Source organism: Aricia agestis, chromosome 1 (genome assembly GCF_905147365.1).
Source record: "Aricia agestis chromosome 1, ilAriAges1.1, whole genome shotgun sequence".
NCBI classification, from domain to species: Eukaryota; Metazoa; Arthropoda; class Insecta; order Lepidoptera; family Lycaenidae; genus Aricia; species Aricia agestis.
The window spans coordinates 6,496,714-6,514,559 of NC_056406.1; the positions used below are offsets into that span (position 1 = coordinate 6,496,714).

Sequence of the window (17,846 nt, forward strand, 5' to 3'; positions counted from 1 at the left end):
TTTACTACCGCCGACCATTCTTGCGAAGGGGCGGGTCGTGGCGCCGCTGGTGTTGATGCGGCGTCTTTTTTAGCTGCAGCCGCCTCTATGGCAGCAGCAGATTTCTTCGTCTTCCTTTTCTTCTGAGCCGGGCCAGGGTTGAGTGGTGGCTGTAGTGTTGACACCTCTGGTACCGGCCCAGGTCTCTCTATTTGCGGCGGTCCTGCAGGTGTTAAATCAGGCGTCGCATTCTTTTTTCTGTCCACTGCTAGTGGGGGACGCAGGCGCGGCTCCGGTAGGAGTCGGGCCTCTAGACCCTCTAGTCGCGCATCCAGACGAGCGCTTGATAGTGAGACCGCCTCTCGGATCGCGCGCTCCAGCATTTCCTCGAGTGAGGGCCCCACCGGGTCTATCTGCGGTCGTACTTTATGGAGCTCGGTTCTGAGGGTCGCAAGCTCAGCCTTTACTTCGCCGAGCTCTCTGGAGAGCCGTTTGTTGGCCTGTTCCAGCGCTTGTGTCTCCTCCGTTTTAGAACGCTGCAGGAGTTCCTCGGTCGCATCTCGGATTGCCTTCGTAGCATCCTTCAGATGCTTCACGTATTGACCGCTGAGGTTCTTTGACTTGGTGGCTACCGTGGAAATCACCTCTAGGCTCTTGGTGATAGTAGAGCCTAGTATAGCCGAGGTAACCTGTTCCTCTTCTTCCTTTTCTGACATCGTCACGTCCGTGTAAAAGGAAGCATCCGACAGCTGGTGTGACTGTTGCTGCGGAAGCTCCTGTGCCATCTCCGATGCGCGCTGTTCGGCCTCAGCCTGTTTAGCCTTACGCTCTTCCCTTCTCTGATGGAGACCTACGTACTGGCCAGTGGTGGGTGGCCTGCCCCTACCGCGTTTGGTATGCCTCAGGGGGACCACGTCCTTTCCCTTTTCAGAGTCTTCTTCGACTGCACTTCCGCGCCTCTTAAGGAAGCGACGTCTGGAGTGCTCCATCTCCCTCTCTTGTCTCTGAGAGCCGGTCGTCTCATTGCCGCTCTCTTCCTCAGCAGAAGTTCTACCTTCCAAACCGAAAAACTTACTACTGCGGGAAGACACGGGCGTCGTCGCCCGCGATCTGCCTTCCAATTCAACCATCCGTTTGGTTTGCACATTCGGTGTCCGTGTAGTGCACCTGAAGTCGTCATTTTGGAGGGCAAGGGTGCCCCCAGGAATATTTACTACATCCGCCACCGGCGCGGTTAGGTGCGCCGGTTTCGGACGTTCGCGCGAAATCGCGCCACTACTTCCACTCGCCGCCGCAGCGGCCTCCTCACCCTTCAGCGCATTTTGTGCCGGCCCCGTATACGTCCGACAGACCCCCTCTTTCGAGGAGGTGTGGGATTCTCTGGCGTCCACCGGACAACCAGAACCCACCCGGGGAGTATTTTTCAAGATACGCTCTTCCATAATTGATCAATTAGGGGTGAGTCTGCCCCACATCCTCAGTGCGTGGTCACCCACCCGCAATGCACCCCATCACCGGACGTCACCAGCTTAGGGTTGGGGGCCCACAGGCCCATCCATCTCTCAATCACTCACTGAATTTTACACGCAAACACACAATATTGTATAGAAGAGTTAAAATAAAAGGAAAGATAGTGTAGAAAAAACGGTGAAAAGATAGTAAAAACAAAAATAAAATATGCAAAAGGAAGAGTAAACTAATAAAAAGAAAGAAAGACAGAGGAAAGACCGGCGTTCAGCCATCCTGAGTACCTGACTCCGTGTAAAGGGCGGGGTGGCGTACTCAGGCGCCCAGGGACACGAACGTGGACGGACCGGTATCGCCCCCAATTACTGTAATCCTAATCTTAGTGGATGATAATTATTAAATAAATAAAGAGATGTATAAGATAAATTAATATTGTCACGTTAATACTAATTAAATATGAGCGCCCAGGTATAATTATTAGTATTATGTTCTTTTTCATTTTTTGAGTCTTAATTTGGTTGTCGGTAGCGGTAGCTTGTCGTACACATTGTTTTTTTAAGTTCGAAAGGTTGAAAGACTTAGATATATCTACTTTTTTTACGTCCGTGGATATATCATGATACATCTATATAAAACGCACTTCTTCTGATTACCTAGTCCATTGTGTAGTCAAATATTCTTATATACTTAGTATATAAATTAGCCTCTAGAAAGTGAAATTATTGACATTAAAGAGTATATTCTCGGAAATGTTTTGTTTAGAGGAGAACTCCCAGTACTGTCGCGATGTTGTTACACACAATGCCGTGTTTCTATACACACTACACACTGGTATACAGTACACACGCACGGCATGAGAATTCCTATAAATCGCTCGGATCATGTTATAACTAGTTAAGGTGACTTGCCGATCCCTGCGGGTAGCGACCGCGATCTACAAAAATTCAAATAAAACAGGTTTAATTTTCTACCGACATTGGTCTAGCGACCCTGTCCGCGGTTTTGTAGTGGCGTACAGAATGAAACCTATTATAGCCTTTGTCATAAAGTGTTTTTCATTTGAATTTTTGTCGGTCGCGGTCGCTTGCGGCGAGGATCGGAAAGCCACCTTTAGGAGTTACCCGACCCGACGCCACCCGTTGCGCCCATTTGCTCTAGTGTTAGCAACTTAATAGATCCTGTTACTAATCTGCAATATTCATGGTCTTCTAGTAGCTACCTTTGTCTAGATGTCTGGTACAACTTTACACTTTTTTCAACATAGTAGTGTAATTTGCACTGTTGAAATAAAAAAAAAACATGTATTGCAATATTCAATACTCATCCAGATCCATACTTCCATACTAATATCCATAGATACTAATATTGTAAATGCGAAAGTGTGTCTGTCTGTCTGTTACCTCTTTACGCCCAAACCGCAGAACCGATTTGCTGAAATTTGGTATGCAGATACTTTGAGTCCCGGAAAAGGACATAGGATACTTGTTTCCGAAAAATGTACGGTTCCATCGCGATAAATTTATTTTAACGCATCGGAGTTGCTTGCTTCATCTAGTACCATTAAATAAGCAAAAGTGCGATACCTAACGACTTTTAATAACTTCTTTGCAAGAATCAGTGCTGCTAACTCGTACTAAAATCTAGTTTGCCATGCTTCGGCACGAATGGGCCGGCTCAACCGGATAAATACCACGTTCTCACAGAAAACCGGCGTGAAACAGCGCGTGCGCTGTATTTCGCCGAGTGAGTGAGTTTACCGGAGGCCCAATCCCCTACCCTATTCCCTTTCCTACCCTCCCCTATTACCCTATTTCCTCTTAAAAGGCCGGCACATGCAGCTCTTCTGATGCTGCGAGTGTCCATGGGCGATGGAAGTTGCTTTCCATCAGGTGACCCGTTTGCTCGTTTGCCCCCTTAAATAAAAAAAAGTGAGATAGTTTTACAACCATTTTATTATAATTAAGAATGTAGATTTAGAAAAGACTTTGCCTAGTTATTATAGTCTTGTTTTAACAATCCTCAACATCTCCATGAACCTCTGTGAACTTTATCTTTGAGTCACTTTATTATTTATATATCATCACAATTATTATATTTCCCAGGCGAATTTAAAACGTATTTGTTACAAAACTATATACCAATACTTTGCCAACATTAATGTTTGTGTGGTGGTGGTGTTTGCAAGTTCTTGCATGCGAGTGTACGCATAGGCAGTGTGGGAGGAGGGAGGTGCTGTACGCATGCCTATGCGTACACTCACTCATTTACTTGAAGGTGGAAGTTGTTTTCGCGGAATATTGCTAAAAATAATAACAAACTAAATTTAAACTATGGATTTCCGCAAAGTAACGCCTGATTCCATTAACTATTTATAACGATAATAATCTATATATATAAAAATGGATTTTCAAATGTGTTAGTTGCACTAAAACTCGAAAACGGCTGGACGGATTGGGCTGATTTTAGTCTTAAAATATTCGTAGAAGTCCAGGGGAGGTTTTAAAGTCACACGAAATTCACTGGGACAACTAGTCTATATATATAAAATGGATTTTCAAATGTGTTAGTAACGCTAAAACTCGAAAACGGTTGAACTGATTGGGCTGATTTTAGTCTTAAAATATTCGTAGAAGTCCAGGGATGGTTTTTAAGTGACACAAAGTTCCCCGGACAGCTAGTGTGAACTAAAAAGTATTAAATAACACTTACGCTTTAATATTGCCTTTTTCAAAATTCGTCTAAATCTCAACTATTTCTGTACATACTACAGTCTTCATTACTTTGAAGTCGGTACCAGTCCCAAAAGTTTCAGACATTCTGACATTGACTGAACTCACGATTAAATTAGCTGGTACATACATACTGGTACCTACTTCAAAATAATGAAGACTGTAGTAAGTACAGAATGAGTTGAGATTTAGACGAATTTTCAAAAAGGCAATATTAAAAAGTAAGAGTTATTTAATACTTTTTAGTTCATATTGTTATTGATTTTACCTTGGAACTGGAAGTCGGTTTTAATTTTTTGTTAAAAATAATAATTTCACTCCTTTTAGTTATTCTGTTCAGTGTCTCTAGGTCCAGGGACACCTTCGTATGAAATTTCACTTATTTGTAACATAATATTATGTTTAAGTTACTAGAAACAACTTCTTAACTACTACTACTAGAACTGGAATCGTAGCCTGTATTCAGAAGCAGTAAAAAACTATTTAAACACTCATTCTGCGTCCAGCCAGTCGCCAACATTAAGAAAGTCTAGACTTTAGATACAATTTAGGTATTAAAAGTACCGCTCGCGTTATCAGATCTGTTATCTCGAGACGGCCTTATCAGTTGCACATGCACTCCACAGTTCATTTGTCTGCGTGTTCTACATGTTGTGTACAATAGCCAACACGAGAACACGTGTAAATAATACTACCTCTACTTAAGTTGTTGACAGATTAGTGCTTTGGGTAACGCGGTTACAGTTCGACAAGGCTTTTTTTTAATGAAATAAGGGGGCAAACGAGCAAACGGGTCACCTGATGGAAAGCAACTTCCGTCGCCCATGGACACTCGCAGCATCAGAAGAGCTGCAAGTGCGTTGCCGGCCTTTTAAGAGAAAATAGGGTAATACGGTAGGGTAGGGAAGGGAAGGGAATAGTTGAGGGTAGGGAAGGGAATAGGGTAGGGATTAGGGGATTTGGCCTCCGGTAAATTCACTCACTCGGCGAAACACAGCGCAAGCGCTGTTTCACGCCGGTTTTCTATGAGAACGTGGTATTTATCCGATCGAGCCGGCCCATTCGTGCCGAAGCATGGCTCTCCCACGTCAAAATGAACACGGCTTTATATGAATGTGGCGAGAAAAGGAACTAAACGCTTCTATCATACAAAAACGTCATTTTTGACATGTGTTTGACAGTTTTCCTTTACCAGCAGCGCTCCCGTCAATGTCACCCACGTTCATTTAAAGCCTTGTCGAGCTGTAAGCCTGAAGGAGACGGTAGGACAGAGTAGTACAAAAATGCTGAATAATATTTGAAGGCAAGAGTGGACGAAGTGGGTAACTAACATTTTATAACATTAATTCATTTACCCAATACATAATACAAAGTAACCGGTGTATGGTTAGCAAGCCCGTCCTGTGATTTAACTCCAGTAAAACTACGGTGAGTTAACTATCCACGAATCATGGGATTTGGTGCAACTCCTTTTAAAATGTTTTTAATCAGTAGTTACGTTACATGCAATTTCACACAAATTCCCAGGCATCAAAGTAGGGTTGAGCTTCATACCGAATTTCATCCAAATCATCGGTTTAGCGGTTTGAGCGTGAACAGGTAAACAGACTGACACTTTTTTTATGAAATAAGGGGAAAACGAGCAAACGGGTTACCCGAACTGAAAAGCAACTTCCATTGCCCATGGACACATGTAACATCAGAAGAGCTGCAGGTGCGTTGCCAGCCTTTTAAGATTAGGATTATAGGGTGGGGCGGTTTTCTGTGAGCCCGTGGTATTTCTTGAACCGGCCCATTCGTGCCGAAGCATGACTCTACCACACATTTATAAATCTAACTAAATAACGCACGCAACTCCATTGCGTCAAAATTTGTTTATCGCACTGGAACCGTAAATTTTTTCGGGATAAAAGTTCCCTATGTCTTTTTCAGGGACTCAAAGTATCTCCATATCAAACAGTAAAATCGGTTCAGCAGTTTGGGCGTGAAGAGGTAACAGACAAACAGACGGACACACTTTCGCAATTATAATATTAGTATGGAAGTATGGATTCTGTAATGACCAAGATTGCGTTTAGACGTGAGAAAAGTATCATGAGTCAGAGAGATGTTCGAATGAGTTTTCCGGAAGTCGGAAGAGGTGATCATCAAATCGATTGTGTCGGAGAAGAATCGGATCCTTCGCCCGCAAAACGCGCGCTGACAGACCGTTTTGTCAACAATAGCTATTGTCTCGCGTTGCTTTGGAAATAATGCAACTTGTAAACGAGAGAATATTAAGAGCACACTACTGTTTTGCTACTACACTGATTTCATGTAGAATGTTTATTGAATCGTACCCGTAAATGATAGATGCGTTACTATTAATTATCCATACTTAATTAGTGCGAAATTATTTCAGCCTGTCTGTCCGTTCTTGTCCTGTCTGTCTATCTATATATTACCTCTTCACGTCCAAACTGCTGAACCGATTTTACTGTTTGGTATGGAGGTACTTTGAGTCCCGGGTGACTAGGGTACTTTTTAACCCGGAAAATGTACGGTTACCGCACGATAAACGAATTTTGGCGCAACGGAGTTGTGGGCGTCATCTAGTCCCCAAATAATCCAAATATATTATGAAAGTTTGTCTGTCCGTCATCCCTTTTCGCTTAAATCTCTAATTGATTTTGTTTGTATGGTTTGGATATGTGGAGGGAAAGGACACATTAGGTTGATTTCATTCTGGAAAAATTTATAGTTCTTCGAAAACGAATTTCAGTAACTTAGACTATACTGTACTCGGAGAAACATGGCGGTAGCGGTCATTGGCTCCCTGTCAAAGACTTGTAATTTTCTATATAAACGCTACCGCCATGTTTCGCCAAATACAGTATAGTGTTCAACAATATTTTTTTTACCTATCCTACGATTGACCTTATCTAGACAGAACCTAATAGATATTTATTAATTTACATACTGGCACACTTTAGCACTAATGGATGTGACTTTTTCGTTGGAAATACTTAAAGACGTAAGTGGAAGAACCAGATCTTATATATAAAAATGATTTTCAAATGTGTTAGTAACGCTAAAACTCGAAAACGGTTGAACGGATTGGGCTGATTTTAGTCTTAAAATAATCCTTGAAGTCCAGGAAAGGTTTTTGAGTACCACGAAGTTGACCGGGACAGCTAGTAACCAATATTTTATAATAATGCCATGGAACAATTACTCATTTTTTCCCTTATAATTTGAACAAACCTTGTAGATGCGTAATTTTATTTCCCCAACGATAAAGAAAAAGTACTCCATCATCTGGTTAATATATCTGGCTACACATAAAATCCACAGTTTTTGATTTAAAATCATTTTCCCGGCCCTGAAGCCTCCGTTTACGCAAAAAACGGCAATTTTTCAACTGTTACTGCTTTACCTGCTTCATCCACTAAAGTATTCAATTATGGCTGGATCTTGCGAAGATGATATTCATTGTTGTAACAGCTGCGTTGGAATGCGTTTTCTAACTCGTCGTGTTTTTTATTTATGTTTACATGAGAACCATTAGAGAAACAATTGACTCACGGAGATGTTCGCACTGCGACAGTGGATTGTGGAATGCTATCTTGTGAATTGTGATAGACGCTATTTATTTTGCTCGTAAAATTATAACGTGGGTTCATATCATAATAACGTACATTTCTTCGGAATATAAACTACTAGCGACCCGTCCTGGCGTCGCACAGGTATTAAATATATAGCCATTGAAAAAATGATTAAAATCGATAGCCTATGATCTTTCACGTGGTCTACTTCTTATCTGTGCCAAATAACATAAAAAAATTTCCAGTAGTTCGCGAGATAAGCCGTTTCAAATAATTTCCCCCGTTTTTTCCACATTCTCCTATTAGTCTTAGCGTGACAAAATATAGCCTATAGCCTTCCTCAATAAATGGGCTATTTAACACTGAAATAATTTTTCAAATCGGACCTTCCTGAGATTAGCGCGTATTATTTGAAAGGGACTTGAGTCAGCCCCTTGAAATAATTTTCCCCTTTTTTTCCACCTTTTCCTGTATTTCTTCGCTCCTATTAGTCTTGATAAAATATAACCTATAGCCTTCCTCGATAAATGGGCTTTCTAACACTAAAAGAATCATCAAAATCCGTTGCGTAGTTTTAAAGATTAAAGGGAACAAAGGGACATGAGGGAAAAAAAGCGACTTTGTTTTATAATAATACGAGTATGTACAGATTCTATATCCTTTCCCGAGATGCAAAGTATCTCCAAAGTGCATACAACATTAATTTATCCAAATATATTATGCTGTTTAAGTGTCGTTACACTTAAACAGCATAATATATTTACACAACAATTTTGGAATTTGTACTTATATGTTTATATATTAAAGTTATAATGTGCACCTACATTTTTTATGTAATTTATTATTTTATTATACAGAACAATAATATAATGACATCAATGCTAGAATAAATTAATGTTACATTGAATCTGTATCAGGGTAGGTATAATAGAAGCCGCTAGAAAACTGATTCGATTCACTAATGTGACTTAATGTAAATAATTAATATAATTATTGATAATGAACACCTGATCTGTCCGTCATTTTGCAACTGCTAAGTAAATATAACACGCGAGCTTTTTTTCATTCGCCCGAGATAATTATATGATGACGTTGAATGTAGATTTTCCTGTGATTTCCATTAACTTAATATAGCGCAGAATATAAAATAGCAACCTTTGCACTTTATATATTTTTTAAAGGATTATTTATTACAATATTCAATAAAATTAATTTTGAATAGAATAATTATTTACACTTGAAATGTTTAAAATTGGAATCATAAATGTAACCGAATTGATAATTTCTATCCTTGTACGTCTGTTTCTTTACCTTCTAAAAGTGCATTAAAAATAGACGAAGTCAGTCCAATCAGTAGTTACACAAAGCAATTTTATCGCAACTCGATGCAACGTAACACTTTACCTACCACAGTAGCCACACATAGAGTAACTCGACGCGATTCCGAAATTAAAGGAAAGCTCGCGCACTCGACACCGCGGTTTCCCGGAACGACGCTAGAGGCGCCACCGTGTGGGAATGTATTGTTGCGCGGTTTCACTCTATCGCTTTTTATATTTAACATTTGCATAGAAAGTTAGGTAAATATGGTGAAATATTTTGAAAATTGGTCAACTGCCAAGTAACTCATGAGTTTAGTTAGTGACTAGCTTCATTTTCCAAATGAAAACCCCGAATAAACCACATTTTTAGTCACGCGTTTACGCCTGGTTGCAGAGTTTTGGTTGTGCCATGGAACAAGTAAATTGCTTTTCTTATTATAAACTAGCTATTTGACCGAGTTTTGCTAGGTATTCAATTAAACACGAATAAAATGTCATTTTCTAAAAATGATTCCTAGCTAGATCGATTTACCGCCCCCGAAACCCCCTATATACAAAATTTCATGAAAATCGTTGGAGTCGATTCCGAGATTCCAATTTATATATACAAGAATTACTCGTTTAAAGATATAAGATTACTTCAACATTCGTTTAACCTTCGGTACTTAATGTTAAATCTTCTGAACACATTTATTTCTAAATGTTACTGCCGTCCTCGGAGACGAATGTTAATAAGTTAATTGTAGGTAATTAAATGAAGATTTTGACATTATATGTCAAACTTTTCAATAAAGTGAAGTTTAACCATCATTGAATGTCTCTGAGTACGGCCATTAGTATAGAGTCCCTTTATGGTGCGCTTATACCGGCAAATAAAATTGCTCAACTCCAGTCAATTCTCGTCAACTTTGACGTCACGACTACATCAAGCAATTTGCGGCAACAACCAGCAATATTGCGCAATACAATATTGAGTGATGTGGCCATCGAATATTTGAGAGATATGGCCTTGAGCGATATGAAATAAATTGCTCCAATTGCTCCAGATCGCTCCATTCGTGTCGCCGAGCAATTATTGCCGTAATTATTGCCCGTGTAAGCGCTTCTTAAGTTTGTGTACGGGCACAGCTAGAAACGGCCTACGTAAATCAAGATATCGTTTGCAGACGGTATCTAATTCTACCAATATCGGTTCACTTTCCTCATATCGTTCTCGTTACTAGCTGGTAACTGACACTCGCAGATTTTTGCACTTCCCTGAACATGGAGTCCGCTGAACAATTGTGGTATAGGACACCGATCGTTCAACGAATTGCATTTTGCGTCTATTACCTCACACTCGATTTACATATCCGTTCCAGTAAATGCTTGTGCGAGCGATTTTGTCAATTTTGAGAAGCTTTGTGTGATATTGTTTTATTAGAGTGTGATGTTTCAATGAAAAAGAATAGAAGAATTAAGCATTTTAGTACAGTTAATATGGATGTTAATTATAAGTGGGGTGAGTGGTGACTGAATAAAGTACATAAACGTTTAGAATACTTACGTTCTTTAGGTGGAGGAAGTGCAAGCGAACCTGCAAGACACGCGACACCGAAATTTTCCTCTTCAAAAGAAATGATCCATAATTAGTATTGGTCATGTTACTTATCGTCCCTTAGCTTACAACACCGCCTAAGTCATTTTTACCAACTTTACAAGAGACGAAAAAAAAACAGTCGATTTTAAAAATTTCGTGGATTTTTTTTGTCATTATAAGTAATACTCTAGTTAGCGGTTAAGAAATAATTACTTATTTATACTTATTTTGTCGATTTACTTTATTTAAACTTTTATTTTATGACTTGAGCTGTGTTGACTGATACTTTATTAGATTTAGGCGGTGTTGTTTGCGGAAGTGTTAGGCATTAAGGTATTTAAAGAATATTTGCAAAGAAATGCTTTTATTAAATTTCAAGATAATTAACATTGCTTCGGCACAAATGGGCCGGCTCGACCGGAGAAATACCACGTCCTCACAGAAAACCGGTGTGAAACGTGGTATCTCTCCGGTCGAGCCGGCCCATTCGTGCCGAAGCATGGCTCTCCCACGTCAAAACTGTCTGTCGATAGTCGTATTCTGGGGAGGGAACTGCGCTCTAATCTGCTCGGGGCAAGAGCGAACACACAAAGGCACCCACCCCTCGATATTAATCCTGTAACATCTGGGAATTACACTCCAACCTTAATGCCGTCCATTACCACTTTGACTCGGCAAAGCCGGCTTTGCTCTTTTTAACCGAGACGCAGATATCACCTTTAAGTGACAAATCATACCTTTTCCACCCAGAGTATTATCTCGAGCACTCCTTTCTGCCTAAAGCTGGAGTGTGTGTGTATATCAGAGATGATATCAGCTCTCGCCGCCTCAGCAATCTTGAAGTCCTCCTCTTGAACCTCTCAACGTTGTGACTCCGATTTGATTACGACGACCACCCTCGCGTCTATGCGTGCATCCCATAGTGGTGACCCCGAGACGGACCGACTCTTTGAACACCTCCAAGCTACTTCAGATTTAGTGCAGCAGCAGATCCCATCCGCAGAGATCATAATACTTGGCGACTTTAATGCCCACCACGCCGAATGGCTCAATTTCAGTAAAACTGATCATTCGGGGAGATCTGTCTGTGACTTTGCCCTTGCGGCTTAACACCGTTCATTACTTTATTCTATAGCTTACCTCTTAATCTTCTATTAAAAGTTCTTGCATACTCCTTTCAGCGATAAAATTCACATAAAAATTGAATAAACACGGAGTACGAAGTATTTTCGCGCGAAATGTATGACAGATTAACGACTTGTGCGGTGTTGCGAGGCCAATCGACTTGAGCACTGTTACTGTTTTTTGAATTACGGCTTCTAATTGGCTGAAATCTATATCATGTGTCCAATAGTTCGACGCGCAATGCGCAGCTCTATCGAATGGCATTAAAATGTAAAAACCGCCAATTTTTGACTTGAGCGGTGTTGTTAGCTAAGGGACGTTATGTGGAAGTCTTATGAGTCATGAATTAAGTATCTATACATAGTATATTGTATGGCGTCCATTTCAGCTGGCGTCTGATTGCATTTTTTTAAAATGAAATAAGGGGGCAAACGAGCAAACGGGTCACGTGATGGAAAGAAACTTCCGTCGCCCATGGACACTCGCAGCATCAGAAGAGCTGCGGGTGCGTTGCCGGCCTTTTAAGAGGGAATAGGGTAATAGGGGAGGGTAGGAAAGGAAATAGGGTAGGGGATTGGGCCTCCGGTAAACTCACTCACTCGGCGAAACACAGCGCAAGCGCTGTTTCACGCCGGTTTTCTGTGAGAACGTGGTATTTCTCCGGTCGAGCCGGCCCATTCGTGCCGAAGCATGGCTGTCCCACGTATTCAAACTTTTATCAAGAGGAAATACATTTAGCTTTTCAGTGACCCCGGAGTAGGGCCTATAGAATCCCTTTTAAACTAACGGTGCTAAATGCCTGGTTTACAAACTAAAACCCTCAATGCTCTATCTGCGCTTTTGGCGGGACCATATCAAAATAAAGGTAGTGACAACACATAACTTCTCAAGTGCCATATTGTCATGACATTAATCTGAAATTCTTCTCCTTCCAGCATGATGGATTCAGGAGGGGCTGGCATCGAGTCACCGCCGACCTACCACAGGAGCTACGAGCAGTACGTCCAGGGAGCCGTCGAGAACAGCACCGACTCCGGCCAGGACCCTACCAGCCCCGAGCTGGTGGTGTGGTCCTCCATACCCTACGGGGACATGTACCGAGCGCCGTATGACTTCAGGAGCCCCTACGAAGCGTCGAGGGACTACTCCTCCCAGCAGTACGCTCGGGCACCCTTCACGACGAAGATGGGCCAGGCCAAAGCGATGAAGGAGGCCAGGATACGAAGACCCATGAACGCGTTCATGGTGTGGGCCAAGGTGGAGCGGAAGAAGCTGGCTGATGAGAATCCAGATCTACATAATGCGGACTTAAGTAAAATGCTAGGTAAGTTTATTTTTTATTTTACCATGATATAGAAAAACTGTTTGTTGATGATCACACAATTTGTTTTGAGTCGAACGATTTAAAAATATTATTTATTTGTTTTGTGCTGCTTTCAATAGAATTGAAGAAGTCAAAGGTAAGTGGACTGTGGAATAAACTTAATTTTAGGCACACTGTGGTGATATTATTTTTAGCTTACAATAATTTTTGTTCTAATCTAAGTAATAGACTACAAATAACTACAGTAGTAGTAACTTAATATGTAGAGAATATACAGAAACTATTTGAATAATGTACGGTAGCAAAAATCATCATCAAAACAATACCCAATTATAATTTTGGCAAGGCTTCGAAACATAAACTAACGTACTACATACATATTATAAACTTAAAGTCTTCTAGGCTGTTTAATGTGAAACGTCGTAATTTATCAAAATACGCACGAGTTAGCGTAGCAAACATTTTAAGGATTTATAGTATGTTTCTCGCCCTTCCTCTGATATATGCTAATTTGGATAATTAAATGGCGTATTTCCATATTGATCGATCGCATTTGGTTAACCATTCATTCTGTATTTAAATTTCGTACATGCAATATTCATTAGGATTGCAATCTTGGTTTTTTTAATAGGGCATACATGCAATTTATTTTTTATTAATTTACTGTTTAACAAGTTGTTTTAAACATTGCGTTGTCTATCTTGTATGATCTGTTAAACACTCTTTCGAATACCTAAATGACTTACTTGTTAAATTAATAACATTTAAATCTATAATTATATTATTATATATTCGTCCAATTAAAGGAAATACGTGGGAGAGCCATGCTTCGGTACGAATGGGCCGGCTCGACCGGAGAAATACCACGCTCTCACAGAAAACCGGCGTGAAACAGCGCTTGCGCTGTGTTTCGCTGAGTGAATGAATTTACCGGAGGCCCAATCCCCTACCCCATTCCCTTCCCTACCCTCCCCTATTAACTTCCCTTCCCATCTCTACCCTCCGCTATTACCCTATTCCCTCTTATAAGGCCGGCAACGCACCTGCAGCTCTTCTGATACTGCGAGTGTTTGCTCGTTTGCCCCCTTATTTCATTAAAAAAAAAAACATATTTTCCGACACCCATTGGCCAGAAATAAGTTAGCCATTTCTCTATTTAGACTGAATTTATTAAGAAGAAATTAAATTATCTCCATACTCACAAAAATCGGTTTAGTGGTTTAGGTGCGAAGAGGTAACAGACAGATAGACAGGCAGACGCTTTTGCATTTATAATATTAGTATGCATAGTATAGATGGAAAGAATAGGATCTGAGCGCGACAGCTTACAGAATATAGAATTTAAGTCATGAACAAATTAGAGCTGATAAAAGAAAATGTGATAAGGAGTAGAGTGGCGGATATTATTGACATAAACAGTCCATGATCACAAAGATGGTAAGGAATTCCACAGTAACAACTTAATTGCATAGTATCGCTATAGCTGGTGGTTACAGATTGAATAAGTAGAGCTATAACAATCTGCTAATCTAATAGATATTGATTTCTTAACACTTTGAGGCATAGAGAGCTTTCGATCATTGGACAAAGTTTTTTATGATAAGAGTCATTTTCCAGCATTACCAACGACCAACGTGTATAAAGATATGATTAATTATATTATAATATTATGTCCTTCCCCAGCCCAAAGTCTCCATAGCAAATTTCTTCAAAATGGTGATTAACAGACTTTCGCAATTAAGCGGGTAAGTAACAATTTGAAAACTGTCTTTTTTTGCATAAATGGAGGCTTTAGGACCGCGAAAATGATTTCGAATCAAAAAATGAGAATTCTATGTATAACTAGATATAATTAGCCAGATGATGAAGTTGTTAAGTTGCAAGGTTTGTTCAAATTATAAGAGAAAAATGAGTAATTGTCCTTATGTTGTATTATGTTAGTTACCTGGTTCGTTCACTATAATATTTGTATTTAGTATAACACGAATGAGTCATCAGCCGGGAGCCATGGCACCGGTGACGCAGTTATATCAGTAATTAGCACGACCTTATAACTTTCTCCCGACCTGAACCCGACCCTACGCAACGTACTCTGCCTGTACTGTGGCCACGACAAGCTCTTAAGTTAATAGATCACTACTCTACTCTCCAGCAGCCAGCTACATAGATAGTATTTAAGAAAATGTTATTACATTTCTAAAAGTAGAAACAACCATCATAGTATGAGAGTAATTGGAGCAAGAAATAATGGAGCTAGTATTTATTGTTGCTAAAGTCCTAGGTATTTACTGCCTATCAATGCAGTATTGATGCTTAGTGATCAGTGATCAGTGATCACCAATCAAAACATAAAAATATCTAATATTTACTACGCTTTAACACAAGCAATATAGCTTTTGATATAGCTATATCACATACAAATAACCATCAATAAAGATTTTATACTATAATACCTACTATAATTACAATTACTGTATCTAACGGTACAATAAGCACTTTAGCCTCCGACTGTCCCTGGCAGAGGTCAGATATGGCAAGTCATTACAGCCGCGGCGTGGGTGGCTCGATGCTATCGCGTTTAATGAAATAAAACTAAAAAAAAACATAACCGTGTACCCGTAAATAGTAAGCATCACAAACGTACTCGAATGATAAGAGACCCTGCCTTATCACGGGGGAATAGAGTTGCAGGTTGACCGCGGTTTGCGGGCATTATTCATGCGTTACCAATGAGTAATGGAATAGGGTTTATCAGCCAAAATATGGGATTACCGCCGACTTACGTGTCACCTATGTGACAGCCCAGCTGACTCTATATGCTTATAAGTAAAACGTAGGTACCAGACATCAATTGCCGACCAATCATTACTAAGTAAATTAAAGTAAATCAAAATAGTTTGGATGCTTAAGGAAAGTATAAGTAATCTAAGTAAAATAAAAGTAAAGTAAAATAATTTATGCACAAGAATGTAACGCTTGTAAAACCTACAAAGTATTTCTTGAATAGAGTTAATTTATGAAATCAGTATAGACAAAGGAATTATTATTAACTATGCGATAATAATTATTTTTCAAATCACGAATGATTTTTTGTAGATAGATACGATATCTCCCTACATTCATCAGACAATAAGGTATATATACTTTTCGGTTTAAAATTAAGAGAATAACCGATATGTTAGATAGAGCTTTAAAAGTTACGCACAGTGCAAAAAATTGAAAGTCGCATTTGATAATTTTTTGGACGAAATAACATTTGTCAAATGTCATGGCTAGAGCAATAACTTGGATGTCAACAAATATGGATTTGTGGTTGTTTGACGCAAATAGCTATATCGCTTACTTGTAAACAGGCTGGCATTCCCCTTTATCATCTATGACGTGAGTAACAATACAGTAAAAAATAATTTGCAAGGCGTAGACCATGCAAACAGTTTCATAATTTCTAATTTGATGTGTTTATTTGTACGTGTTTTTAGCAGATGGTATTATATCCGGTTTCTATGGTTATTTAGCAGAATATCAGTGCAGCAGTCTTGCTGCTAATGCTGAGCTGGGTCCATCTTTGGCATCACACAATACAATGTTAATTTAATTATACTTTGTCCTTGTTTTTGCGTCTGTTTGTAAATATTGTGTTGTGTGATGTGCAAAATAAATCTTTTTTATTATTATTATTTAGGTTATTTGACAGGTGTTCTTCTTATCAATAAGTTGCTGATGGGTTAAGGTTATAAACCACTGAATGTTTATTTCATTAGAGACAGACAATTAAACAATTAAAAAAAACTTGCCCAATTCACGGTGGCAAAAATATCTTAAGCTCCGATAAAATGAAATGAAATAATTACTTAGGAACAAGTTACGATTTAGCTACTAGTATAGTTAATGGTAGCTATATATAAGTACCATTAGCCACCATTATTATCTTAAAGCAAAACAACTAGTCAACAGCTAATAAATAATATATTATAGTCCCGAAAATAATCAGCATAATGATAAAACGGTCACGTTTTGACCTTGATCGGCACCATTAATTGGTGATAACCAAATCCTTATATGGGATCAGAGCAACCATCCTTGACAACACACCACCGCACATACTCAGTACATGATTGTACGAGACACGATTCATTTAAATTAATAAATTATTGAGATTAGTCCTACTATAATAGCTAGTACTACATACACTAAGGCTGACAGTAGGAAAGAAAATTTTATTGTGAGAGTAGGAGGGAACAGCCAAAAACAAATAACAAATAAGTGTTAAAAAGTAAGACACAGTCAGTGTGTGGTTTATATGTCCACACTTTAAGTTTTGACTCCATAACGGACGTGCTGCCACAGAAAGACTCAGAAAAGTGTGAAATTCAGAATATAGTTATAGTTAAAATAAAAAAGAAAAGCAAGTATTCTAACAAACTACTTTAAATACAGGGTGTAACAAATTAAGTGATAGTACTTTAGGGTGTGTACGTGTTCCTTGTCTCTACAAGGAACACGTACACTTCACTGTGAAAGTAGCAGCTCTTTACAAAGTAAAGTTAAAAATAAGTGATAATCACTTATTTTTGTTACACATTGTATATAGGTATCATCACTATTAACTCATCATCACAAGGAAGTCGTAACTTGTTATTTGCTATGATTTATTAGCAATTTCAAGAAAAGGTCATCTCATGATTACCCTTTTTAAAATGTTAAGCATTCGCGCTTATTAAATAATTATTAATTATT

At 39.3% G+C, this 17,846-nt stretch overlaps 1 protein-coding gene across 1 annotated transcript in view; it reads left to right on the forward strand.

Moving 5' to 3' along the window:
• The window catches only part of LOC121726780 (transcription factor Sox-17-alpha-B), a 108,270-nt gene that overhangs the window by 20,978 nt on the left and 69,446 nt on the right, over window positions 1-17,846 (forward strand). Inside the window, exon 3 of the mRNA XM_042114295.1 lies at window positions 12,721-13,109. Coding sequence (XP_041970229.1) covers window positions 12,721-13,109 — 389 coding nt within the window. The remainder of the gene's footprint in view (window positions 1-12,720; window positions 13,110-17,846) is intronic.